Source organism: Ursus arctos, unplaced genomic scaffold, assembly GCF_023065955.2.
Source record: "Ursus arctos isolate Adak ecotype North America unplaced genomic scaffold, UrsArc2.0 scaffold_21, whole genome shotgun sequence".
Classification (NCBI taxonomy): Eukaryota; Metazoa; Chordata; class Mammalia; order Carnivora; family Ursidae; genus Ursus; species Ursus arctos.
Genome location: NW_026622886.1, coordinates 3,005,880 through 3,033,833, shown reverse-complemented (window position 1 = coordinate 3,033,833; position 27,954 = coordinate 3,005,880). Strand labels below are relative to the sequence as shown.

At 48.9% G+C, this 27,954-nt stretch overlaps 1 protein-coding gene and 1 long non-coding RNA gene across 6 annotated transcripts in view; one reads left to right on the top strand and one right to left on the bottom strand.

The window, feature by feature from the left end:
* Positions 1-393: 393 nt before the first annotated feature.
* LOC130544454 (uncharacterized) lies at positions 394-19,592 on the bottom strand. Of its 2 annotated transcripts, XR_008960743.1 has the most exons (3): positions 19,456-19,589; positions 7,868-8,499; positions 394-3,791 (listed from the first exon to the last, which is right to left on the bottom strand). It is a non-coding gene; the product is annotated as an uncharacterized LOC130544454 (long non-coding RNA). The 2 variants fall into 2 exon arrangements; XR_008960742.1 differs by lacking the exon at positions 394-3,791 and having other exon boundaries at positions 6,766-8,499; positions 19,456-19,592.
* The window catches only part of TAB1 (TGF-beta activated kinase 1 (MAP3K7) binding protein 1), a 32,881-nt gene continuing 21,985 nt past the window's right edge, over positions 17,059-27,954 (top strand). For 2 of the 4 annotated variants that reach the window (XM_026479599.4, XM_057316336.1), the window contains exon 1: positions 19,567-20,437. In XM_026479599.4, coding sequence (XP_026335384.1) covers positions 20,309-20,437 — 129 coding nt within the window. In that variant the 5' untranslated portion in view covers positions 19,567-20,308. Of the gene's footprint in view, positions 17,115-18,606; positions 18,711-19,566; positions 20,438-27,954 lie in introns of those variants that run through there. The other 2 variants (XM_057316335.1, XM_026479600.4) reach the window with 2 other exon arrangements.

The following is a 27,954-nucleotide window of genomic DNA, read 5'->3' as shown; positions in this document are numbered from 1 at the left end:
TGAGCCCATTTTACAGCTGAGGAGCTGGGCCAGAGAAGTGGCACAGCCAGGGTCACCCCGGGCAGAGCCGGAAGAACCATAGTGCTTCCGCCTTCAAAATCCATGCTCTTGGCGCGCCTGGGTGGCTCAGTCAGCAAAGCATCCGACTCTTGATTTCGGCTCAGGTCCTGATCTCAGGGTCGTGGGATGGAGCCCTGCGTCAGGCTCCGTGCTCAGTGGGGAGAGGGGGGATCTGCTTGAGATTCTCTCTCTCTCTCTCTCTCCCTCTTCCTCTGCCTCCCCCACACACACCCCTGCTCTCTCTGTCTCTCTCAAATAAATAAATAAATAAATAAATAAATAAATAAACCATTTTTTGAAAATCCATGTTCTTAGCCACTGCCTTTTGTTAAATTATTTTTTTTAAAGATTTTATTTATTTATTTGACAGAGACAGAGACAGAGACAGCCAGCGAGAGAGGGAACACAAGCAGGGGGAGTGGGAGAGGAAGAAGCAGGCTCCCAGCGGAGGAGCCTGATGTGGGGCTCGATCCCAGAACGCCGGGATCACGCCCTGAGCTGAAGGCAGACGCTTAACCGCTGTGCCACCCAGCCTCCCCTGTTAAATTATTTTGATACCAGTCTATGGTTGTATTGGTAATTCAATATCCTTAAAGCCAGTTTTACACAAAAATTGCCCCCGCTCAGAACGTTTCTGGATCAGCAAAGGCTTCAACTTTGGTCATGCATATCCATCCTCCTCTGTGCTTCCCATCTCTGGTGCCTTCCCAAGCCTGTCCCAATTACGTGGCCTAGAAATGTTACTTTAAACATTTGAGAGATCTCCAACAAAACCGAAAACCTTTTCCTCAGGCTTTTTCAAAACTCTGCAGGCTTTTCAAAAATTACGTCAGCTGGGTGGTGTCATCGCCGAGCCCTTGCTGTCAACATGGCAGACTCCCAGGCTCACCCTTGGCCCTCTTCTCCATCCTCGCTTCCTTGGTAAGCCCATCTGGTCCCACAGCTTGAAATATCCACTGTATGCTGATCACTCCCCAGCTTGGGCCGCTCGTAGAGCCAACTGCCTGCCTTTACACTGAGATATCCAGTCGACGTCTCCTGTTGTCACGCTCAAAGCCAGACTCCTGACGTTGCTCCCCAACCCAGTAAATGGCAACTTCAGCTTCCATGTGCTCTGGGCAAAAATCCTTGGAGCTATCATGGTTCCCCTTTCTCTCGTATTTCATGTCTGATCCACTGGCAGATGTTGTCAGCTCTTCTTCATTCTGACCATTTCTCTTCACTTCCACCATGACCATTCTGCTCCAAGCCATCCTCATGACTCTCCTGGGCCACTGGGCCACTGCAGGAGCTGTCCAGATGGTGTCCCTGCTTCCACCCGGGCCCCTTGCAATCTGTTCGTGACACCAGCAGCCTTGATGATCATGATTGTAATTGCTACTCCCAGTCTACAGTGCTTAGAATGTGCCAGACACAAGTCCAAGTGCTTCCTTTGTATCAACCTTATTTAATGCTCGAAATCACCATGCAAAGTGACTACTGTTATTATACCCATTTTACAGATTATGAAACTGAGGCACAGAGAAATTAAATAACTTGTCCAAGGTCACCCAGCTAGAAAGTGGTGGAATTGGGATCTACAGACCAAGGAATTCTTATTCACTAAGCCTCTAAAATACAAGCCATTCAGGGTCCTCTTCTGTTCAAAACTGTCCAGAAAGCCTTCCTGCCTTTGTTAGAAAAAGCCAGCGTCTTTACAATGGCCTAGGAAGCCCCACAGGATCTGCCTCTGCTACCCTTCCCATCCCATCATCTGCCACTCCTCCCCTTGCTTTACCACACCCGCCTTCTCACTGTTCCTAGAACATGACTAGTATGTTCCTGCCTCAGGGCCTTTGCACATGCTGTTTCTTCTGCCTGGAATGCTCTTCCCCCTCCAAGTCTCTGCCTACATGACACCTTGTCAATGGGACCATCCCTGGTCATGTCTTTAAAAAATTGCAGACCAGGGGCGCCTCTCTGGCTCTGTCGGAAGACCGTGTGACTCTTGATCTGGGGGTTGTGAATTCCAGCCCCACGCTGGGTGTAGAGCTTACGTAAAAATAAAATAAAAATATATTTTTTTTAAATGGCAGACCCCACCCCTCCTTTATTTTCCTCCACAACACTTTTTACCACTTGACATATGTTGGTTTGTTTCTTTATTGTCTAGCTCTCCTCACTGAATTTAAGTCTCACGAGAGCAGAGATTTTGTCATTGCTCTATCCTAAATACAAGGTGCCTGGCATATGGTAGATGCTTAATTGAGAATTGTTGCCTTAATGAATTAATCTTCCCACCAAATCTCCTCCTTTCCCTGCGCTCACCATCCATCCCAGAGACAGGCACCTTCAGCCCCTGGTTCCTCTCCCTGGAGGTAATATCCGAGCTTTTATTCCTCTTTTAAAAAATCAAAGCATCTGCCAGATCCTGTTGACTCAACTTCCTAAATATTTTTCAAACCATCCACTTCCCACCATCCCTTCTGCCACCTCCTTGGTTCTGCCCTTCCATAACAGATGCCTGGAATGCATACAAGCATACACTGGGTTTTGCCGATTTCGAATTTTTCCGTGTCCTCTCTACCCCAAGTCCTTTCAATTGATCCCCTTGTCCTCCCCAACCCGTGCCCCAACGTGCTCCCCTTCAAGTGCTCCTGTCTCAGTAAATCCTCCACACTGACACAGCTGCCCAACCAGGGAACCTGGGGTCCTCCTTAACACCCCTTTCTTCCACCTCCAATCCACTGCCAGTCTTTCTTTCTATCTAATTACATGTTTTTGAAAACTGCCCATTTCCTTTCATCTTGAGGCCACTCCCGTAGTCCTGGCCACCACCCCATCTCATCTGCGTTATCTCAGCAGCCCCCTAGTGCTGGTCTCCCCGCCTGCCATCTGGCCTGGGCTAATCTTCCTCAAATACAAGTGTAATCATGGGATTTTCCCACCGAAATGAATCCTTGCGCTTTCCTGTGCACAGACCACCCCCCCCCACTAGTCCCAGCCTCCTGCCGCTCTTGACTTCTACCATTGCTCCCTCCCATTCTCACTTCGATCACGCTATTCCTTTGGCCTAGGATGCCCTTTCACCCTTCTCTACCCCCCCAATTCCTCTCCCCTCCTGAACCCAGCCAAGGTCACCTCTCCTGTGAAGTTCCCCCTGACTCCCCCACCCCCACCACATCCTCAGCACTGGGTAACTACCATCTTCCCTTGGCAACTCACCCACCCAGCCCTCCTGAGCAAGGTCACCTTGGTTGAGGTGATAACGGGCCAAAAAGAAGTTTGGGGGCCAAACAGTGAGGGCCGAGTAAGCACCTTCTGTGTGGCTGGAACGGTTCCCAGAATCCCAAGGTCAAACAGTAGAAGCATAGGGCATAAGGAGGGAGTCATAGGCTGGAGAAGGAGAAGGGCAGAGAACCAGTGTGTTCGGAGCGGATTCCGTGTTCCCACGCTAAAGGCTTTGAAAACGTTACTTCATTTGATCGTTGTCACATCTCTGGATGGTAGGGATTTCAAAAACAAAGAAACTGGTGCATGAGGTTTAAAAACGAATAAAGGCAGCATTCCAAAGCAGCAGGTGGGGGGAAAGAAGAGATTAATCAATGAAAGGCTTTCATGGGAAATTGGCCATGTGTATGGAAACAACCAGACTGGATCCCCTCCACTGCATTATACCCCAAATGGAATGCACGTGACTGTAGTTCGGTGAATATTTACTTCAGTTCGGGGTCAGGTAGGTCTTTCTCAGCCTAATGCAGAAAACAAAGACCATAAAGGAAAATATTGAGAGATTTCGTTAGGCAAAATGTAAATTTTTAGTAGGTCAAAAAATAAAGTTAAAATGAAAATAGAGAACCGGGAAAAGTCTTCCCAACATGTTAACGGAAATAGGTTCATGATGTAAACAGACAATTCCCATAATAAGAAATATAGTGCACCGATACACGTACCCAAAAAAGCTCAATTTTCTGAGCGATCATAGAAACACAAATTAAACCAAATTCAGGTACCATTTGTAATCTACCAAATTATCCAATATTCGTTTTAATGAGATTATTCTATCACGAGGTGCAGCGGGAGATGCATCTTAAAACTGCTGATGGGAGTGATGTGAGAAACAAAGGTGGAAGGAAAAGTAGATTAAAAAAGGTCCTTATGGGGCGCCTGGGTGGCACAGCGGTTAAGCATCTGCCTTGGGCTTAGGGCGTGATCCCGGCGTTCTGGGATCGAGCCCCACATCAGGCTCCTCCACTATGAGCCTGCTTCTTCCTCTCCCACTCCCCCTGCTTGTGTTCCCTCTCTTGCTGGCTGTCTCTATCTCTGTCGAATAAATAAATAAAATCTTAAAAAAAAAAAAAAAAGGTCTTTACAACCTGCAGCCCACTGACAAATACTTGAGATAGGCAGAGTGTAACCTTTCTCCAGGATCCTGCGTCTTCTTTAGCATATGATGTCCTCTTGGAATTTCCCTTATCTTTACTTCTCCCAGCCCCAAGGTAGATAATCAGGTGCTCTTCACAATCTGGGGCAGAAGGAAGCAGCAGGCATCAGCTCTTTCTGCCCTGAGGTCTTGTCCCTGTGCTTTAATAAAACCACCTTCTTTGCACCAAAGATGTCTCAAGAGTTCTTTCTTGGCCGTGGGCTCCGGACCCCACCAACCTCACCAACACAACAATAGTCAAAAAAACTACCTCATTAGAACCCGCCATTTTCAAGGTTATAGGGGCGCCTGGGTGGCTCAGTTGGTTAAATGTCCAACTCTTGATTTGGGCTCAGGTCGTGATCAATCTCTCAGGGTCATGGGAACAAGCCCTGCGGGAGTGGGAATCTGCCCCGGGCAGGGAGTTTGCTTGAGATTCTTTCCCTCTGCCCCCCCCCAAATAAGTAAATAAATCTTAAAAAAATAAAGGTTATAAACAGGGGTGCCTGGCTGGCTCAGTCAGCGGAGCATGCGACTCTTGATCTCGGGGTCGTGAGTTCGAGCCCCACGTTGGGTGTAGAAATCACGTAAATAAACTTAAGAAAAAAAAGATACAAACAGATTTTGCGTTCTAGGGCAGGAGAACGAGTTTATTTGCAGAGAGGACCTTCCCTTTGCTCTAGATTGTCCTGGAAAGATCAGCTCCATGGACCTTCTTGGTCAGGCAGCTGCGAAGTAGAGCTGCCGGGGCTCTTGGGGCAGTCCCGAGCCAGCAGGTTCAGACTAAGACGTTAGGGGTTCTGTTTAGTTATGTAAACTGGGTCTGTTAGTTAAAGGACTTTTTTTTCTTTTTAAAGCTGGGTTTTCCACTCTCTGCGGGGAAAATCGTGTGTGCATTCGCAGTCCCACCATCTGCAAACAGGAGGATGGCTGAGCCAGGCAGGCCGGACCTTTCCCGAACCACTGGTCTGGTCTGGTCTGGCCTGTCCGACTGCGGGCGGTGGAGCCCGCCTGACCTGGGGATATGCAGCCGCTCAAGGCCGTTTCCATCAGAACGTTAGAGCAGAGTGGCCCCGGAGATGAAGAATTTGAGGACCCCTGGCTGCAGGTTGGAGGGAGGACAGGCCCTTTCAATGCTGGGTGATCTCTAACCGCCAGCAATAGTTAACCAGTGTGCAGACTCTGACCCAATGGAACCGCTTCTAGGAATTTGGCCTCAGGGCAAAGGAAGCTGACTGTCCCACAGGAGTGTGGGAGGCTGGACGGGGGACAAAAACATTGCACCTTTATTTTCAGAGACAACTAGATGAGATCAAGCACTTCCTTCACTCCTGAATGCAGGCAGCAAGCCACGGTGGAATCAGCAGTACCGGGGGCTTTCCCACCAGCAGAGGCACGGAGCCACGGAATGAGCCACGGAACTCTTGAAGGCTCGTTGCCAGTTCAAAGCTATGCGGTCTCGCTATTAAATGCGTTAATAAGAAGCAGAACTTTTTTTTTTTTTTTTTTTTTAGAAGTTGACTGGCCTGGAGGGAAGACTGGTCCCGGCCACAGCCCTACCTTGGTGAACAGGGAACATGCGTCCCAAGTCCCCAAGCCCCTCCTCACCCCCAACTCTTCCCTGCGAACACCCCTCCAGGCCCCTCCCCAACATGCCCAAACTTTCCTTTTTACACCAGAATTGCTCAAGACAAGAGAAACTGCAGGGGGAAAAATAAGACCATACATGTTTATATATATTTGGATTAAAGAAATGAATTGTGAGCCATGTACCACTGAGAGAATATCATATCTACACTACAGCCCTTTTTCGTTTTTGCACTTCATAATAGACTTTATTTTTTATTATTTTTTATTTATTTTTTTTAAGATTTTATTTATTTATTTGACAGAGAGAGAGACAGCCAGCGAGAGAGGGAACACAGGCAGGGGGAGTGGGAGAGGAAGAAGCAGGCTCCCAGTGGAGCAGGGAGCCGGATGTGGGGCTCGATCCCAGAACCCTGGGATCACGCCCTGAGCCGAAGGCAGATGCTTAACGACTGAGGCACCCAGGTGCCCCTAGACTTTATTTTGTTAGAGTGGGTTTAGGTTTACATAAAAATGGAGCAGGAACTAGAGTTCCCATATACTTCCTATCTCCCGGCCACCAGAGTTTCCCCCATGATTAACATCCTGCCTGAATTGCTTACCATTGATGAAGCAATAATGCCACGTTATTGTTGACTAAAGACCATAGTTAATGATGTAGGAAAGATGTTGGGGTTCGGAGCCAACGGACCGGAAAGAATTCTTGAGACGTCTTTGGTGCAAAAAGGTGGTTTTATCAAAGCACAGGACTAGGACCCACGAGCAGAAAGAGCTGCACTGGGGTCGTGAGGAATAGCCAATTATTTGCTTTCAAGTTGGAAGGGGGTTAGGGATAGTGTAAGTCTCTAAGGAATTTGGAAGCAGGGTTTCCAGGACCCTGCAGGGGCTAGCTATTGTTAGGAAAGGTCATTTATTACTGTCTAATAAAACCTTGGTCGTGAGACCCTTCAGATGTGTATCGGTGGGTCATATGCTTCCGAGATGATTGCCAACATGTATCTTGGGGGGTTTAGAGACAAAGGAAGCTTCCAAAGGAATTTTTATATGTTAAAGTAGGCTTACAGGGGCGCCTGGGTGGCTCAGTCATTAAGCGTCTGCCTTCAGCTCAGGGCATCATCCCGGAGTCCTGGGATCGAGCCCCACATCGGGCTCCTCTGCTATGAGCCTGCTTCTTCCTCTCCCACTCCCCCTGCTTGTGTTCCCTCTCTCACTGGCTGTCTCTCTCTGTCAAATAAATAAATAAAATCTTAAAAAAAAAAAAAAAAGGCAGGCTTACGGGATCCTGGGGGTCAGGCTAAGATTGCCTTTTGCCCTTAGCAAAGTATCAACATTGGGGCAGCTGAGCTCCTGGAGGAAGATTACTCCGCCTGCTTCTAGGTCTTGTCAGTGGGCCATAGGCAGTAAGGAAATTTAATTTTTCTTTTGCCTTTGTTTCCCACATCAATTAACATCAGGTTCGCTCTTACGCTGCACATTGTATGGGTTTTGACAAAGGCACGGTGTGGTGCATCCACGATTCTGGTATCACACGGGGAATGTACTCTGCCCTACACCACCCCCGCGCTTCCCCTATTCATCCCTCCCCTTGTCTTCCTGAACCCCTGGAACCACCGATCTGTCTTACTGTCTCCAGTTTTGCCTTTTCCAGAATGTCGTAGAGTTGGAATCATACAGCACGTAGTCTTTCCTACTGCCTTCTTTACCTGGCAGTAATGCATTCACATTTCTCCATGTCTTTTTGCGGCTTGATAGCTCACTTCTTGGTATCTGTGATCATATCCCGTTGTCTGCATGCACCACAGTTGTCCATCCACTTACCTGTCGGGGGACATCTGGGTTGCTTCAGTTTGGGCAATTATACATAAAGCTTCCGTAAATATCTGTGTGCAGGTTTTCGTATGTGGATCACATTGTCCACTCATTTGGGTAAATATTAAGGAGAGCAACGGCTGGACCGTACAGGAAGACTATGTTTAGCTTTGGAAGAAGCCACCGAACTTCCAAAGTGTCTGTACAATTTTGCATTCCCAGCAGCAACACAGGAAAATTCCTGTTGCTCAACCTTGTCAAGGGTCTTTGGTGTCGTTAGTGTTGGGGATTTTTGCTCTTCTAACACGTGCGCGGTAGTATCTCATTGTTGTTCAATTTGCGATTCCCTAACGACGCAGGATGCTCTTTCAAATGCTTTCTTGCCATTTCTGCTCCAGGTCTAACGATGAGCTTAGGTGATGCTTTCTGTAGGAAGGCTACTTTCCCCCATTGTATTGATAGCCTTGCTATGGAAGGCGTGATTCCAAAACTCAGTCGGTTCAAGCAATGACCACACATCTGATGGTATTGTGGGGTTCAGCTGATTGCAGTGTGGCGGGACGGGGGCTGCCCTGCTTCCCCCTGCGGGCTCGCGGCTCTGCTGGGGCGGCTCTGCTCCACATGTCTCACACTTTGGATCACTGCAGCACAAATTAAAAAATATATTTTGATAAATATGCTTCACTATCATTGGTTTCCTTTGTAAACAGTGGTATATTATTCTATGCATTTTTAAAATATTATTTATTTATTTATTTATTTATTTATTTATTTAAGAGAGAGCATGCATTAGCAGGGGGGAGGGGCAGAGGGAGAGGGAGAAGTAGACTCCCTGCAGAGCAGGTTGCCCTATGCAAGACTCGATCCCGGGACCCTGAGATCATGACTTGAGCCGGAGGCAGGCTCTTAACTGACCGAGCCACCCCGGTGCCCCTCAATGCACTGTTAAATATTATTTTGAGAGAGGGCTTCTCCAGATGGTCAGAAGCATTCTTAACACAGAGAAGGTTAAGAAATTCTGGTCTGTGTCAATGTGCGATGCAACCTTGAGTATAATCCTGAGAAACGGGAAGCAAGGAGCCCAATGTGGGACTGGATCCGACTTGATCCCATGACCCTGGGATCATGGCTTGAACTGAAGGCAGATGTTTAACCGACTGAGCCCCCCAGGCATCCCACCAAATTGTTAATAGTAGTTGTATCTAAGTGGTCTTGGGATATGGTGATTTAATATTTTTTCTCTGCTCTTGTTTTTTCATTTTCCACAATATGTATTATTTTTATTTTTTAAGGATTTTATTTATTTATTTGAGAGAGCAAGAGGGCACAAGTGAGGGGAGGGGCAGAGGGAAAAGCAGGCTCCCCACTGAGCAGAGGGCTCCCAAAGTGGGGCTGGATCCCAGGACCAATCCCAGGACTTAATGCAGGCCTCAATCCCAGGATCCCGGGATCATGAACTGAGCCAAAGGCAGAGGCTTAACCGACTGAGCCACCCAGGTGCCCCTAAATATGTATTATTTTTATAAGATATAAAACCACATTAAAAGTTCTTTTTTAGGGGTGCCTGGGTGGCTCAGATAGTTAAGCATCTGCCCTCAGCTCAGGTCATGATCTCAGGCTCCTGGCATCGAACCCCACATCGGGTTCTTTGCTCAGCGGGGAGCCTGCCTTTCCCTCTGCCTGCCTCAGCCCCTGCTTGTGCTCTCTCTCTCTCTCAAACGAATAAACAAAATCTTTAAAAAAAAAAGATTTAAAAGATCTTTTTTATTTTCTTAATCAGTTTTCTTGAAGTATAATTTACACACAATAAAACTCACCCCTTTTAAGTGTACAATTCGATAAGTTTTGACAAAAATATACAGTTGTGTAACCACCACCATCACCAAATCATAGAACACTCCCAACACCAATAATAATAATAATAAATTCCCTTGGGCCCTTTTACCTCTTCCCACATCTGGGAACCGCTGATCTGCTTTTGGTCACTCTCTTTTTACCTAAGAGTTACTTATTAAAGAAAATAAACAATTGATCAGATGCTTAGAGAAGTTAGATAAATTGCCCAATGTTGCTGCCTCCTCCAAGAAGCCTTCTTGGATTTCTGCCTCTCTATCCTCATTCCTCCCTGCCTCCTCCCCACCTCATCCAGTGTGTCAGTCCTTCTATCCTGAACCCATGATGTGTTCAGTAATCACTGATTCACGCTTGTCTTCTTTAAGTGTGCAAATGCTTCTTAAGGGCAAGGACTCTACCTTACTCACCTCTCAGACTTCCATAGCAGCAATAAGGCCACGGAGCCCTCACTTACTCACTGGGTGCTGGGTGTATGCTAAATCCTTTGCTTACAGCAATTCTATCTTCCTAGCAATCCTGAAATGGTGAGTTAAGTGTCTGCCGTCTCGGCTTGGGTCACATTCCTGGGGCCCTGGACTCGAGCCCGCAGTCGGGCTCCCTGCTCAGTGCAGGGAATCTGCTTTTCCCTCTTCCTCTGCCCCTCCCCACCACTCGTGTGCTGTCCCTCTCTGCTCTCTCTCTTTCTCTCAAATAAATAAATAAAATCTTTCTTTAAAAAATCCTGCAAAAGTGATGGTAAAATTACATTACCAGTGAGGCAAAGGAAGCTCAGAGAGGTTAAGCAACTCATCTAAGGTCACACAGTAAGCCACTGAGCTGGGACTTGAACCAGGTCCCTCTGTGTCCCGAGTTTGTGCACTCAGTCACATGGCATATACTACCCTCTACAAAGATCAGACGCGTAGTAGGTACGAGGTGAGAAGCTTCTGTTGAATGAAAGGCGGAATGGGGTGACACACAGCTAACAGTGCTCCAACAGGGATCCAGACTCTGATTTTTCTTTTTCCACAGCCGTCTGGGTGCTCGGGAAAGATCTTTTGCCTTTGTCAGCTCTTGACCATCTTCCGGCAAGCTCCCCCTTCTCTGGGCTCCTGAAGCCCAGGGTGGGCAGTGGGGGCCTAGAAGAACTGGGGTCTGGAGTGCCTGGAAAGAGAGGGTCCCCGAGGAGTTACCAAGTGGGGAAACAGCCTGCCTGGCAGATGGTCCTGGGTTGGCCTCAGAAGAACCCGCTTCCCTTGGATGGCTCGGAAGCCAGGGGCCTTCACCGATGGAACTGAGGGGCAGGTGCGGGAGGGTGGCCACACCTGGGCGTGGGGATGGCTGTGGCCAGAGCTGTACCCTGCCCAGATATCCTCCAGAGGGTTGAGCCACGGGAGATCAGCTAGAATAGCTTTTCCTAAGACAGTCTATCAGCCGGGAGCACAGCGACCAAGTGGGGAGAGGCTGGAGAACATTCCAGAAATCCAGCTCACATGTCTTTGCATGATTAGCTGCCACTGAAGATGTCCAAACTGTGTTAGGTCAGTAGGACTGCCGGAACAAAGAACCACAAGTGGGGGGCTGAAACAGTAGAAATGTGTCATCTCCCAGGCCGAAAGCCCACGATTAAGGTGTCAGCAGGGTTGGTTCCTTCAGGGGGTTGTGAGGGAGGACCTGTCCCAGGCTGTGTCCCGGCCGCTGGCCATCTTTGGCAGTCCTTGGCTTGTAGGCACATCACCCCTCTCTCTGTCTTGTTCACATGGCATTCCTTCTGGGTGGCTCTGTGTCCACATTTCTCCTTTTCATGAGGACACCAGTCATATTGGATCAGGGGCCTGCCTTACTCCAGTGCGATCTCGTCTTAGCTAATTACCTCTGCAGGGACCTCATTTCCAGATGAGGTCATGTTCTGAAGCACTGGGGGTTAGGACCTCCACATATGAATTTGAGGGACACAAATTCAATGTATAACAACACGGTTACAGAGTAGGGGGTCACAAAGAGGGCCTCTGAACCAAAGGAGCTCAATCTGTGCGACCATGGGCAAGTGACCCTACTTCTCGGGCCTCGGTTTTCACACCTGTAAAATGGGAACTGTGCACACCCTTGACAGAAGGCTCCCGCTGCCTTCTGGACCCACTCTGGTGTTTCTGCCAAGGTTGCAGGAACAGGCTGCCCCTGGCCAGGGCCGTAGTAAAGGGGAGCTATACAGGCCGGTTCCCATGGGGCACAGCACTCCCTTAACCAATGACTTTAGCTGGACCACTTTCCAGCTGCCCAGCCCGACCGTACTGTCTGCTGTCTGAGAATCTTCCCCAACCCTCCCCCAGGAGTCAGACCTGCCTTCTCAGGCTCCCCCTCCTTTTCCTCTCAAATCCTGTCTTGCCATCGGCTTCTTGGAGGAACTGAACTAACCCAGGGCTAACAGTAACACATCCCAGGAGCGTGGGCATGAAGACCCTGCCTACAAAGGAATATGTGTAAAGCTCTGAGAGTAGTGCCTGGCACCGGGGAGTTGCGCCATGGAAGTTCACTCATTCACAAGCATTTATTCAGTGCCTGCTGTGTGCGCTAAGCGCTGGGGTTGCAGAGATGAGTAAGACCTAGCCTCTGCTTTCAAGGAGGTCCTGGCCTCTTGGAAGAGGTAAACCAAAAACAGCCAAGAAATCGAGGGCACAGTGTGGTGGGGGGTGGGTGTGGGGTGAGCATTCTGGAAATGATCTCAGGGGAGGCATTCAGGAGAAGCAAGAAGCTGCAAACAGGAGGGTGCTCTGGTCTCTTTCCACCACCCACACTCTGTCCTGCATCCGGGAGTCACAGGAGTCCTCAGATCCCAATGTGACTGCACCCTCCTCCAGCTCCCAGCACCGAGAGGCCACCGACTCCTACTGAGGTTCTCGCACTGCTCTTGGCGGGCCCCTGCCTTCTGCTCCGGCTATGGCTCGACCTCACCTACACTCAGGCTAGATGGACCATGGCACCCAGCTTTATCTGGGCCACTTTCTGTCTTTGCTGGCTCTTTGCTTCCGACAGGACCTCTGCCTGGAACACCCTTCCCTTCAGTGCCACGTGACCACCTTCTCCCCATCTTTCAGTCATCAGCGGTCCCTTCTTCCGGGAAGCCCTCCCTGATTTCCTAAATCAGAGGTAAGCAGCCCTCCTCTGGGTCCCCTAGCCCCATCCCGGCACTTGTAACACTGCTCTTCTAGATCCTGGTTTCTCATCTGTTTCCCCCATGGGACTGTGAGCTGAGGACAGGGACCATGTTTGCATTTTTAATTTTTTATTATGAACGATCTCAACCATACACAGAAAAGAGAGAGAGCAGCACCAAGAAAGCCTGTAGGCCCATCAGCCCAGGTTACACAGATTCTGCCCCACTGGTCCCAGCTCTCCCGTTTTCTTTCTTCTCTTTTCTAAAATAAAGCAAATCGTTCCCCTCCCCCTTATATACTTCATTGTGCTTCTCTAAGAAATTCAGTAAATGGTTTCTAAACCCATAAATGATTGTTTGTGGCGGAGCTATTTGTAACAGCACACACACACACACACACACCGCTGGAAACATGCTTATTGGCGAACATTTGGAAACGAGAGCACGTCCAGTCAAAGGACCGCGACGCATCCGTTAAGATGATGAATATGAAGGCCATGCGGCCACATGGCAGAATGCTTGCGCTGGGAAAAATCCAGAAAGGCAAAGAGCCCAGTGCCGGGTGGTCTCTGCGCTCTCCTTCGGCAGCCAGGCTTCACCTGCCTGGGTTCCCAGCCAGAAGGGAGAAGCTGAGAAGGAAGGTGGGCGTGCAGATGGTGGGATGCCCTTCAAAACATTCTTCAGCACCCTTAGCACCATCTTTGCCAGCTGTGATCTGCAAACCAGGGGCCCGGCAGCCAGTGAGAAGCCGCGCAAGGGACGGGTGGAAGCTGTCGGCTCGCAGGGAGCTGGCTGGAGAAGCAGAGAGAGAAAGCCTCGCTGCAGACCCTATGACACGGGGCCTCTCCAACCTTCCGTGCCCAGCCCTCTCGGCTCCCATGCCGCATGGCTGTCTTTTCCTCCCGGTCTGGGGTTTGGAAACATTACAGTGCAGGGGCACAGAGTGATCGGATATTCTGGGCCATGTGTACACTTCACAGTGTGTTGGGACCCTGGTCCCTGCCAGACAGCCCTTCCATCTGGGCTCTGGTGAGGGGGCCTGGAGCTCTCTCTGGCTGTCGAAGTGGTTATCAAGGTCAGTAGTTGTGGTATCTTTGTTCCTCTGGCTTGTTTGGGATTGACTGCAAACCCCAGTGTGAACCAGAGGGCTGTCCTGGGGAAAACAGGATTCACATCACAACCTGGTTCCCAGGTACGCTGTCCCCAGAGGAGAAGGGGGCCTGTCCACGGCAGATTTCCCCGTCTCACTGATGTGGAGAACAAAGGCAAAAGGAATGCAGAAAAAAATTAAATTTCCTTTGTAGCCCATTGACAAGTACTTGGGACAAGCAGAGTAACCTTCCTCCAGGAGCTTAGCGGCCTCCCTGTGAATACTTGCCGGAAGGTAAAAGGCCACCTTAGTTTGACCTTAGCCCAACCTCCAGGATCCTGTAAAAATCCCTTTGGAAAATCCCCCCCCCTCCCCCCCGCCCCCACCAAGACAGACGTTAGCAGTCATCCTCCAAGCATGCGGGCCCGCTGATAGACATCTGAAGGGTCTCATGACTAAGGTTTTACTAGACAGTAGTAAATGACCCTTTTTATTTATTTTTTATTTTTTATTTTTTTTTAAGATTTTATTTATTTATACGACAGAGAGAGAGACAGCCAGCGAGAGAGGGAACACAAGCAGGGGGAGTGGGAGAGGAAGAAGCAGGCTCATAGCAGAGGAGCCTGATGTGGGGCTCGATCCCACAACGCCGGGATCATGCCCTGAGCCGAAGGCAGACGCCTAACCGCTGTGCCACCCAGGCGCCCCATAAATGACCCTTTTTAAACAACAGCTAGCCCCTCAAGGTCCTGGAAACCTTGCTTCCGAACTCCTTACAGATTGACACTATCCTTAACCCCCTCCCAACTTGAAAGTATATAATTGGCCACTCTTTACAACCCCAGTGCGACTCTTTCTGCCTATGGGTCCTGTGCCTGTGCTTTCATAAAACCACCTTTTTGCACCAAAGTCGTTTCAATAATCCTTTCTCGGCCATCAGCTCCAGACTCTTCTAATACACCAACATTCCAAAACTACATCACCTGGAAAACGAGACCAGAGGAATTTTGGAAGGAGGGCCCACCATAGTGCATTATTTAGGTGGTCAGGTGTGGAAAGAGGAGTTGGGGTGGGGAATGGAAGCCCCAAGTCATAGTCCCAGCTCCCCTCTAAGTCACTTGGGGACCTTGACAGATGGCTGTCCCCCAGTTGCCTCATCTACCAGTGTATCTATTCAGCTCTGTCTGCCTCTTCAACCAATTTGATGCCACACACATTTCCTGAGCCATTTCTCTGGAGCCTGTGAGGAGACCGAGAGCCGAACTGCCACAGTTCCTGCCCTCAGGAAGGTCTCTGCAAACAATAACTATGATTTTATTTTTTTAATTTTTTAAATTTTGTTTATTTGCGCACGCAACAGAGGGAGAGGGAAAAGCAGGCTGCCTGCGGAGCAGGGAGCCCGATGTGGGACCCAATCCCAGGACCCTGGGATCATGACCTGAGCTGAAGGCCGATGCTTAACCCACCGAGCCACCCAGGCGCCCCAATAAGTATGATTTTAAACGATCAACGTTGACTGAGAGAGTAATTCTTGGTGTGTGAATAAAAAAAAAACCCACAAAAGCAATTTCTGGGAAGGACCCTGATTTGATAGAAGCCGTGAAGAGAGTCAGGTAGTCAAGTGGGAAAGGGGCTGCAAAGATGGAGGCAGGGAACCACGGGCTTGTCTGGGTGCCTTCGAGCAGGTAGCCCAGGCTGGGCTGTGAAGGTGTCGGAGGGTCTGCTGACCTCACAGGGTTGCCAGGAAAGCCCTTGGAGTCTACCACCAGGGTGTTTTTATCTACAGCAGAAGACTTGTGGCCACAAATGTGTGTGCACGGCAAGCAAATCTTCCATTCTCCGTGGATACCAACCAGGTGCCCTGTAATTCACTCCATTCTTTTTTGTTTTGTTTTTTAAGATTTTATTTATTTGACACAGAGAGAGAGACAGCCAGCGAGAGAGGGAGCACAAGCAGGGGGAGTGGGAGAGGAAGAAGCAGGCTCCCCGTGGAGCAGGGAGCCGGATGTGGGGCTCGATCCCAGGACCCTGGGGTCACGCCCTGAGCCAAAGGCAGATGTTTAATGACTGAGCCACCCAGGCGCTCCCTAATTCACTCCATTCTAACAGTAAGCTCCCAGAAGTAGCACCAGACCCCCCAGGTTAAGGGCTGAGTCCCACGACACTGCTCCCTACTTCAGGTATGTAGTGGATCCCCAGGCCACCCCCACTTCTGTCTGATTTGACTATAAATCAGGGGTCCTCATGACCCCCTTCTCAGGGTCCATGATTTTTTGTATAAACAGCTCCCAGGACTCAGGGAAAGAGTTACTTTGCTGATTTTAGTAAATTTTTAGTAAAAAGGCTATTATAAAAGATACAAATGAATTGCCGTATGAATAGGTACATAGGGGTCAATCTGGAAGGGTCCGCAGAGTACAGGAGCTTCTGGGCCCATGGAGTTTGGCATGAAACACCATCCCAGCATGTGGATGCATTCAGCACCCCAAAAGCTCTCCAAACCCCCTTGTTCAGGATCTTGTGGAGGTTCCGTTACATAGGCACGGTTGATTAAATCACTGGCCACTGGCGATTGACTCAATCCCAAACTCCACTTTCCGTGGCATCTCATTTAATCTTTGCAGTCCGCCAGGTAAATTGCCACCCTGATTTTATAGAGGACACTGAGGCTCAGGTGGCTTGTTCAAGGTCACAGAGGGGACAGGATATGGGTTAGGAATTAGAATGGAGTGGGTTGGGCTCCAAATTCTGAATCCTTCCAGACTCTTCCTCAACAAACCGCCTGCCCCCCACCCCTCACTCCCCTTTGTGGCACAGACTGTTCACAACACCCTAGCATGCACGTCTCAATCCTTCTTTAGTGATAGAAACTGTAGCTGGGCACACTGTAGCTCAGTCCAAAGGCTGCGTTTCCTTCCCTCCCTTCAGCTGGATGTGGCTACGGGGCTAGTTTATAGCCAATGAGATGTAAGGAGAAACATCAGGTGGAACTTCTGGAAGTCTCCTTAAAAGGGAAGGTTGCTTGCAAGTAAATATTTAATTAAAAAAAAAAAAAAGAGGAAGAGAAGTGCCACCTTCCTCCCTTCCTCTTTCTTTCCTGCTGGCTGAACTCAGACAAAATAGCAGGAGTTCAAGCAGTCATCTTGGGCCACATGGAACTATGCTGGTCGGACAAGACGGTGAGTCACCATCCCAGACCTAGATGGCCTCCCCTTCTGTCTTCCAAATTGTTAGCTCTTCTCTGGTAAGCCTTTCCTTCAGCATTTAAATAGCCTCAAGTTTCTCACAACCTAAAAGAAAACACACTTAATCTCATGTTTCCTTCCCTCTCTCCTCTTCACAGCCCACCAACTGGGAAGAATTGCCAGTTCTCAAGGTCTCTATGTCCCCATATCCCAACTGTTCCTCAACTCACTGCATCTGGGTTTCTGTGCTACCTTCCTACCTGAATTGCCTGGGCTAAGGGCCTCTGGATGGCTAAACCTAATGGACTTTCTTCAGTAATCTTCTAACTAGATCTCTCAAAAGTATGTGACATTGTTACCATTGCCCTCCTCCTGCTGGGTTCTATGTGCCTCTGCTCCCCCGCCTCTCCAGCCCCTCCTGCTCCTTGGCTGCAGTCTTCTCTAGATCTCTCCATCTCATGACTGATCTGACTTTTCTTGCATGTCTTAAAAGCACCTAAATTCAACATGTCCAAACTGAACTCAAGGTCATTCATTCCCTTCTCCCTCCCCCAAACATTTTCTAGCTGTTCTTTCCAGAAATCTGGGAGAATCTTTGACAAAGTTCGTTCCATCATCAACCCCAACCAGTCCATGAATCAAGCCCCGACAATTTCATCTAAATAAAATCCATCCACTTGGCAGTGGCAGCCGACTCAAACTACTATCACCTCTTGCCTTGAGCTAACACAACAGTCCCTTAATTGTTCTTCACTCCAATGCTCCTAAACATCTGTTTTGTACATAGTAGTCAAATGCATCTTTCTACCAATGGGATCATGTCCCTGGCTTGCTCAGAAGTCAACAACTTTCCTTTGTCCAACACATGAATAGCCCAACTCCAGCCTGGAGCAGGCAAGGTCAGAACCCATCCCACAGCCCTTCTTCTCACTCCCCCTCCACCTCTGTTTCAGTCACAGAGACCTTCTGTGATGTGCAGGCTTCTCGAACCCACATTCACACGCTCCCTTTTCTCGTGCCCTCGGCCTGGCCTGCCCTCCACTCCCATGCCACATCCATAAACTTCTCTTCCTACCATTTAGCCCATCTCGAAATGACTTCTGTATGTAAATGATGTCCTCCCCAATTAACACATTCGCTTTCTGAGGGTGTCCTCCTTGCTGCTTCTCCCCATAGGGCGAGGCATGGCCACCCAATGAATATTTATCGAGTGAATGAATAATTCACCGGACCCCACGCCCAAAGTGTCCATAAAGAACGCAAATCCGGTGTCTTAGGAGCCCCACCTGAAAAGCATCCTGGAGAAAATGCTCAAATAAAACGCGCGACAGGCAATCATTTAGGCAAACCTTCCCCTTTTCCCCCCCATGAGAGAAAAGGCGGAAGACAGCGCCTGCGCACACACTCCTCTACGGCCCCTTCCCACTTCGGCCGTGGGGTGGCGCTGTGCGCGTGCTCCCTGGCAGCCTGATCCTCCCGGCGGGCTTCAGGCCGCTCTAGCCGCCCTTCTCGCCTGCTCTGCTGGGAGGCGGTCGCACCCGCGGGGGTCCCTCCAAGATGGCGGCGCAGAGGAGGAGCCTGCTGCAGAGTGTGAGGAACCGACCCGCTCTCCGGGCTGGGGGTTGGGAGCCGAAGGGGGGGCCCTGTCGGGTGCAGGCGCGGCTCCCTCTCCGCCGTTGGGCCGCCTCCTTCTCCCTGGCGAGGTGTGGCCGTCGACCTCCCCTCTCCCGGGCCGGCCCCCCTCACTCCCTTGGCCGGGGGCGCGTGCGGCCGCGCGACGCCCGCGCGTGCGCGCTGCCGCCCGGTCGTCGCGGGGGCTGGGATTCGCGGTCCAGCGACCCCGAGCGTCAAGGGCGCGTCGAGGGTGGGGAGCGTCCTCGAGCCGGAAGGGAACGTGGCGCGCTGCGGCGGAGATAGCCCGGGTGGTGAGCTCACCCCCGGCCCTGAGCTGCCGTGGGGTAGTAACAGTTACAGCCGCAGCAGCCGCTTCTGTACCGCTTATCATCTCCCAGGTTTTCTGCCAGTTGTTTTACGTTGTAAGCTTAATTTATAAACCGCCCCGGGAGGTAGGTACTACAGTTATTCCCGTTGGACGGGTGAGGAAACTGAGGCACAGAGGGGCGGTCATTTGTCCAAGGCCACACAGCTCGTAAGTGGCAGAGTCAGGGTTAAAATCAGGCAGTCTGATTCCAGAAACCCTGTTAACTTCTAGGCGCTAGGGAAGGTATGACCAGAGTGGCAGCCCGGGATCTGGTCCTGGCTCTAACGCACTGTGCCGCAGTTTCCTTAACTGTAAGGTGAGAGCGGGCAGTGGGAGGATTGTCCTGAGACTCACCCTTACCCCCGGTCTTGGCCCTCATGGGCTTGTCGCTGGTGTCTCACAGCCCCTGCATCCTCCTGACACGTGTGCACGTGGATGCACACACGTCTTGGCGCCAGGAGCCTGTTCGACCTGCCAGTGTAGGGTGCCAGGCCCGGGTCCTTCCCAGATGGGGCGGTCTGTTGTGCTTGCCTGTGCTCTCGTCTGCCTCCCGTACTTGTGATCTGCACTTACCACCATTAGGTGCCAGGCACTCAATAAGTATTTGTAAAAAAGCATTTGTAGCCATGTCCAGTGCTTGGCCTTGGCCTTACAGAGAGACCGCAGACACTGGCCCTCTTGCCCTCGAAGGGCTTAAGCATCAGAATTGGAGGGAGGGATGACCTTCAGTGCTGTGTACTAATGACAAGCTTTGTGTAGACTGTGTTTTGAAATTGCTCTTCCACGACAGCAATTCCCAGGTCTCCCCAGGGGGGATTGCTCTCTTCCCCTCCACACCATTCGCTGCCCTTTTATTTTACTAGTGCTCTGCAGGTCAGCCTTGTCATTGAGTTAGGTAGGCCCGGCCCTTTGCTTTGTAAACTCCCAAAGGCCAGGGGCCCGGTATAAATTTACCCGTTCTAAAAATTCCAGAAATACAGGCTGGACTGTAGTGAATGCTGGAAGTGGTAACTGCTGTGGGCTGAGTGGGCTTGCTGAGAAGAGTAGCTTCCAGCTTCCTTGTCTCCTGAATGTGATGGAACCCAGGGGACTCAGGTTAAACAGAAGCTTTGCTAGCTCCAGGTTGTGTTCCTGGGTGGAAGTGGAATCTTTTTAAGACAGGATGATTAGCTTTAAGCGCCGGGCGTCATGATGAAAGGCAAGGGGGATGACAGTGACGTCCACACAGGGCCCCTCCCACCCTAAGGATGATCAAGACATCTCCGCTCACAGGGTGTCTCGAGTGTCCAGGCAGGGTGTGTGGCTTGCTGACCTGGTCTCCACTGTCTCGAGTCTGGTAAGAGCAGCTCAAATACCATTGAGCAGATGGCCATGAGTGTTCCTACTCTGTGGTTGCAGGGCCTGGGGATACAAAGATAAGGTGTGTGCGCACTCTCATTGCATTTGCAGCACGGGGAGCTATCTACTGTTAACACAGTGCGTAAGGCACTCTGTCATCACTGGTGAGGGGCTGTGGATGGCCTAATTTGACTGGGTCAGTGGAGGCTCACAGGAAGGGCTGGGGATTTGCTGACAACGTGGTGCTGGGAGGGCGTGCTGGGGCCAGATGGCAGAGCACTGAGGAGTTTCACCTTTGGTCCCCGGCCAGCATGGTACCTTAAAAGGTCTTTTGAAGAGAAGAAGAGCTTTTGAAGGTAGCTTGATGTGTTCAAAGGAACTTGGGCCCTTCGCAGCCTAACAAAAAGTACAAGTTTCATATGGACTTGGGCAAGTCACTTAACATCCCTGAACCTTGGTTCCCAACAGAAAGGACTTCCAGGAGTGTTGTTAGGATTAAATGAACTAACACATCACTATCCTAGCCTAGCATGGTCACAGTGCAGCCCTGAAGTTCCACCTTAAGTTCTGAGAGCATTCAGGTGTCACTGAGCACTTACTATGTGGCAGATACTGTGTGCGTACAGGGGACACTTTCCTCATGAAGCCTCTATTCTAATAAGGGCGACAGTCACAATGAGTAAATACAGATTGTAAACAATATAATATCTGTAACATCAGGTGGTGCTGTGAGGAAGAATAGTCTGGATTCATAGAATGATGAAGGGGCCGTTTGAGAGGTACGGGAAGACCTCTCAACATGGGGTTGAAGTAGGGGATTTGGGAGGGAGTATTCCTGCTTGAGGGAATAGGGATGCAAAGGCTTGTGTGTTTGGGGAGCACCAAGGAGGCCAGCGTGGCTGGAGTAGAGTGCATTGGGGGAGTGGGGGTAGCCAAGGTCCAAGGGACCTTTGTGGACCCTGGTGTGGACTTTGGATTCTATTCTAAGTGTGCTGTGAAACTCAGTGGTTTTTAGGAAGGGCTGTACTTTGGAGGAAGAGCTGATAGGATTTGCGGGTGGATCACATGCGCGGTGCATGACCCGAGGAAGAAGAGTCAAGAGGGACTGCAAGGTTTTCAGTTGGAACAACAGCAGTGCCCTTTACCGAGAATCTCTGGAAGAGGAGCACATTTGGGGCTGAGAGAATCGAGTTTGGTGTTGCCTGGGCTATTCTGTACTTAATTATAAAAAGAAAATCAACTTGAAATTAATTTTTTTTTTAACTTAGAAATCTTGAGGGGTGCCCGGGTGGCGCAGTCGTTAAGCATCTGCCTTCGGCTCAGGGCGTGATCCTGGCGTTGTGGGATCGAGTCCCACATCGGGCTCCTCCGCTATGAGCCTGCTTCTTCCTCTCCCACTCCCCCTGCTTGTGTTCTCTCTCTCGCTGGCTGTCTATAAATAAATAAAATCTTAAAAAAAAAAAGAAAAATCTTGAGCAACTGCATCTACAAGATCACAGGTGCTGGCTCTATATTTTTTCTAATACACGTAATAAATGCCTCCATTAAAATAAAAACATCCACGAGGCCATCACCTACGACCGTCTCATCCGCCGCTAGAGCGTGGCCCAGCCGCTCCAGCACACAGTAAGTGCTCCACAATGATTAGTAGCCCCTTTAAGAATGTATTAGGACTATATTTGTGATGAAAACATAGAGAGCCTTTGATGAAAACCCTGCTGGGAGAGGTGGGGGCCAGGAGTTGAGCTGGTCCCAGAGGAGTGGGGAAGGAAAAGGGGGTCATTCAGAAAGACAGAGATGGCAGGAGGCACTGGGTATTTTAAGCTTTTTGGAGAGAGAGAACAGCTGCCCCCCCCCCTGCCCTGAGCCATCTTCCTGGGGGGCATTATTCTCTGATTCTGAGCTTCCTTTTTGCCTCCAAGGAATTCGGGTGCTTTCACCACAAAAACACTCAGCCTTTTCATACTATAATTTGATATTCAAGCTGTGGCCTGTACTTGGAACCATGCTTTGTCCACTTCTGCTGCCCAGGAGTTTCAGATGAATCTGTGCGGGGACTTTTATGGACTGTTATTCTGTGACACGGTCGCATATGCGTATGAGGTTGCTTCAGGGTCTGTGCATACGGGGGTTGTAACACCTTTCACTACTTATGTGCAATTGGGTCACTATCAATACTTGGCATACTGAAATAGGAATTTGGGGAGCTGCCTTACACAAGTCAAAATTGGGCTTTTTTATGTTTTTAAGATTTTATTTATTTATTTGAGGCAGTGAGTGAGAGACAGCAGAAGCAGGGTAGAGAGGCAGAGGGAGAAGCAGACTTTCTGCTAAGCAGGGAGCTGGCCCTGTCGGGCTCTAGGGCTCGATCCCTGGACCCTGTTATCATGACCCCAGACAAAGAAGGCAGACACTCAACCAACTGAGCCACCCAGGCACCCAAAATTCAGCTTTTTTTTTTTTTTAAGATTTTTTTTATTCATTTGACAGAGACAGCCAGTGAGAGAGGGAACACAAGCTGGGGGAGTGGGAGAGGAAGAAGCAGGCTCCCAGCAGAGAAGCCTGATGTGGGGCTCGATCCCAGAACGCTGGGATCACGCCCTGAGCCGAAGGCAGACACCCGACGACTGCGCCACCCAGGCGCCCCCAAAATTCAGCTTTTTAAAACAGCCTTCTTTCTTACCGTATTTTGTTTTCAGTTTCTTCTGAGAAATTAATTTGTAACCCATCAAGGAAAGCGGCGCAGACTCCCTGTGGAATGTATTTACGCAGCTCTGTGACTCGGCTGTGTGAGCGCGGGGTGCCCCCTTCTCGGCTCCAGGTGCGGGTGCCGCCGCTCGCTGCTGCTGCTGCTGCTGGCAGGCCTGGCCTTTGTGGGCGTGGGAGAAAGTATGCATCAGTGTGTGCAGGGGTGGGGAAGGGGGTGGTGTGTGTGAATAGGAAATACACGACCTTTCTGAAAATTGTTCAGAAATGTGGAGGAAGGAAGCAAGAGACTTGGCAGTGGGGTGGAATCGACAGCGGACGGCTGGTGTGGCTAATCCTCGATGGAGGGGAGAGAGCTGGGGCAGCAGGATGGCCGCTCACCCAGCCACAGCAGCGTCAGAGTGATTTCGGGGCCACTGCTGACATCAGGGAAGACCAAGGACTCTCCCACTCCTGCATGGGCCGAACCTCCTGGAATTCTCTGGCCACTTGTCGTTGATCGTCTGAGGTGCTGTGGGGGCTGCATTCTAGGCAGGGCCTTCCACTGAAGGAGCGCTCGTAAATATATGAGAAATTGTCCCCATATCTCTGGATCCAAGACACCATTAATGATAAGGACCTGTCGTTATTTTATATACTACGAAGGAAGAAAACACATTGGTAATGAACTTGTAACACATCAACTTCAGATATTAAAAGATTGAGAATATACGTCTTGGAATCAGCAAATAAGTAACTAATTAACAATACTAGTCTATAAAACGACAACAACAACAAAACAGGGACGCCTGGCTGGCTCAGTCAGAAGAGCACGTGACTCTTGATCTCAAGGTCATGAGTTCAAGCCCCACATTGGGTGTAGAGTTTACTTAAATAAATAAACTTTAAAAACAAAAAACAAGGGGTGCCTGGGTGGCACAGCGGTTAAGCGTCTGCCTTCGGCTCAGGGCGTGATCCCGGCGTTACGGGATCGAGCCCCACATCAGGCTCCTCTGCTATGAGCCTGCTTCTTCCTCTCCCACTCCCCCTGCTTGCGTTCCCTCTCTCGCTGGCTGTCTCTCTCTCTGTCAAATAAATAAATAAAATCTTTAAAAAAAAAAAATTTAAAAACAAAAAACAAGAAACCAATACTAAGCTATAGCGTGAAAGTTGCCAAAACCCCAGATGGTTAATGACCAGTATACCTGGTGAACCACAAGGATGGATTTCTCAGGGAAGGGGCCCTGTGGCCCTGGGCAGTTATTTTCCTGGAGTGTGGGACACGTACAGTGAGAGGGTTTGGTGTGTGCGGGCATAAAACTCATTGTTACATATCTCACAGGTGATGTGCTTTTCAGCTCTCTTTCAAACTCTGATGAGATGAGGGGAGAAAGACTTGGTTTAGTCCTAGTATGTCCTTAACACCTTTCTGATTCTTGCTAGTTTCCTCCCTGTTTTTGTTTGTGTTTTGTTTTGTTTTTTTTTTAAGATTTTATTTTTAAGTCCTCTCTACCCGCAATGTGGAGCTTGAACTCACACCCCGGGGGGTCAAGAGTCACATGCTCTACTGACTGAGCCAGCCAGGTGTCCCTACCCCCCACTTTTTCTTCTTCTTTTTTCTTTTTTTTTCTCTTTCTTTTTTTTTTTTTTTTTTCTTTTTAGCAGCGAGAACAGGGCTCCAGCTCAGAGTCTGTAGCAGGCAGTAGGTTCAGCTAGAATTTAATAATCTTGTTTTCATTTTTTATTATCTTCAAGATACAGCGAGTGATACTGGTTTTCTACTCACAATACTGAAAATGTTTACATTCAAAATGAAGTCATTTGAGTAAAAGAAAATGTGGCAGTGTAAAGAAAAAAATACGAAGTGGATAATTTCTTGAAGATAGTGAATGGCTGGTTGAGGTTTGGGAAACGTGGGCCTCTGGCGCTGGTTGGATCTGAGCAGGGCCTCTGGAGGTGGACATGGCTCGGAAAGACAAGAAAAGGGGAGGGAGGCCTTGCCTCACCATGGATACTTTTTAATATGCTTTTGGGTAATTTTTTCTTACTTCTCCTTTATTTTAATAGCAAGTCAAGTCCAGTTGGCTAGGAACTTTATGTTTAAAGAGTGTCGTTGTGAAATAAGTAGGACTTTGCTCAGCAAGTTTAATGTCTATAAATAGTTGATTTGTTTTGAAGTGTGTGCCTGTTTCTGTGACTGTACCTTAGGGTCAGTAGCCTCCTTATTTGAGGTCCCCAAAATACATTTGGCCTTTCAAGTAGAGCAGATCTTCGGTAGAGGCATTACTTCCCTCCTGTGTTGGTGTGGACTCCTCCTGCCAGAAGTAGGTTAGCTTCCCACGCTTTTTGTTCTGGTCACAGTTTTTTAGAAATATCTGGAACACTGTATAGAAGGCCTTATCTGTACAAGATAGACAGCCGAGTGAGATTGTTAATCTTCAAAGGGTAAGATTCAAAATTATGTCAACAGGCTGGAAGGCTGAGATGAAAGCATTAAGATATAATCCAGCTAATGTAAATTTAGGTTTAAAAAAATCCTCAATAGGAGTGTGGTTGGGGGAGACTGGAGAGAACCTCAGAGGAAAAAGACTTTGTGATTTTAGTTGACAGCAGGTGGGAATATTCCCATGGAGGCTAGATGCCCATCTTTTCTTTAAGTGTATAACGGCTCTGGTTTTTGTGTCTTGATTTTTCTATCCTCCCACCCTGCTGATTTCTTTTATTTGAGTTAATTTTAACATTAATTCTTTAGGTTTTCTATCCTGTCAATTGCAGATAGAGATTATTGTACTTTTCCAGTTCTTAAGCTCAGCTTCTTTTCTCTTATCTAATTGTGTGGGCTGACACCCCTAGTTCAGTGTTAGGTAGTGGAGAAGGTGGGCATCCTTGCTGTGTTTCTTATCTTGATGAGAATGCCTCTGGTGTTTCCCCACTAAGTAGGATGCTGGCATTAGTACCGACTGAAGTATACATATAATGGCATGTTAAAGTATCCATTGACTACTGTTTCCTTGAGTGTTATTATTGGGAATGGACAAAGACTGTCCTTAAATAAACAGTAGCACTAGAGTCCATACCCACTGACCTGAAAACCAGTTGCTAGTTAATGAAATAATATATACTGTTGACCCTTGAACAGCATGGGTTTGAACTGTGCGGTTTTACTTATATGCAGATTTTTTCTATGAGTACAGTACTGTATTGTGTATGTTCTTTTCCTTATGATTTCTCTCTTTTTTAAGATTTAGTTTATTTATCAGAGAGAGAGTGTGCACAGAGGGGGAGGGGGAGGCAGAAGGAGAGGGGAGAGAGAATTTTAAGCAGACCCCACACAATGCAGAGCCCAACGCAGGGCTTAATCCCAGGACCCTAAGATCACCACCTGAGCCAAAACCAAGAGTCAGATGCTTAACCGACTGCACCACCCAGAGGCCCCATTTCTTATGATTTTCTTAATATTTTCTTTTTTGTAGCTTACTTTATTGTAAGAATTCGGTATAGAATACATATGCCATACGAAATATGTTAATTGTTTATGTTGTGCTAAGGCTTCCAGTCACCAGTAGCCTATGTCAATAGTTAAGTTTTTGGGGAGTTGAAAGTTACACGTGGACTTTCGACTCTGCAGGAGGTTGGTGCCCCAACCCCCGCGTTGTTCAAGAGTCAACTATATTTCCAAAGTATTGCTAGCTCAACATTATGAAAACCAGATTTCAAAAAGAGCACTTCACGTCGTAGAGGTGTCCAGGCTCTGGTCATAAATACGGAAGAACAAGGTGGTTGTAAGTGGATTGACCAGTGTCAACAGCTTTTCGGATTTGGCAGAACTTGGTCCCACACGAGCTGAGTGTGGCTGCAGCGGTCCGAGCAGCATCAGCCCAGTCCTGGTGGCAATGTCTTGTGCGCCCATCGGGAAGTGCTTTCAGATGAGTTGTCCCTGTGCCCTGAAACACCAGTGTGGCCAGTTCCTCGGTCATCTGTTCGAGCTTGTTTCCTTCCTTCCTTATAAAAGACTCTTTCATTAATGTTTTTCATAGCGTATCTCACAATGTCAAGTGGGCCCATAAGTTGCTGGGGTAATATTTATTTTTTTCGAGTCTCTGGAAGCCTGTCTCTGTCCCTCGTGGGAGGTAGAGAATGGCAGAGGAAGCATTATGGTTGCAGCGCTGATGACAGGTTTTGCATCCTGGGCGACACATTTGTATTGTTCATCTCGTATTCGAGGACAAGTTCAATCATCTTAATCTCATCTTTAATCACAGACAGGATTTTAGAAAATATCTTCTAGACATCTCCTGCCGTGCTTTAAAACAGCCGTGGCACTATGGGGTGCTAAATATTGGTCTCTTGACCCATCTTTTCAGGGGGAGGACATGGGACACACCTGACTGGGGAGACGCTTTTGTACTTAATGTCATGCTGAATCTCATTTGAGTTGGAGGCAAGAGACAGACCCCAGAAAAAAATAGCTTCTTTTGGAAACTTATCTGCCAGGTTGCCTGAGACCTTTGTGAGGTCTCTGACAGTGGAGGTACTAATCAGATCTAAGACCTAAGGGATAATTGGCAACAAAGCAGTTCATTGAAAAATAATCATTTGGCAATGAACTCTTTTCAGTGGCATGGAAGGCCTTACCCTGTTCCCACCCAGGCACACATGTATGAACACGGTGGCAAGCCACTTTGCCCTCTGGTCACTGCAGAGGCCACACTGGCCTTCTTGGACTTCCTTAAACCTCATACTTATTTTTCTACCTCAGGGTCTTTGCACATGCTGTTTCCTCTGCCTAGGAGGCTCCTTTCCTACTTTCTGAAATGGTCACTGCTCCAT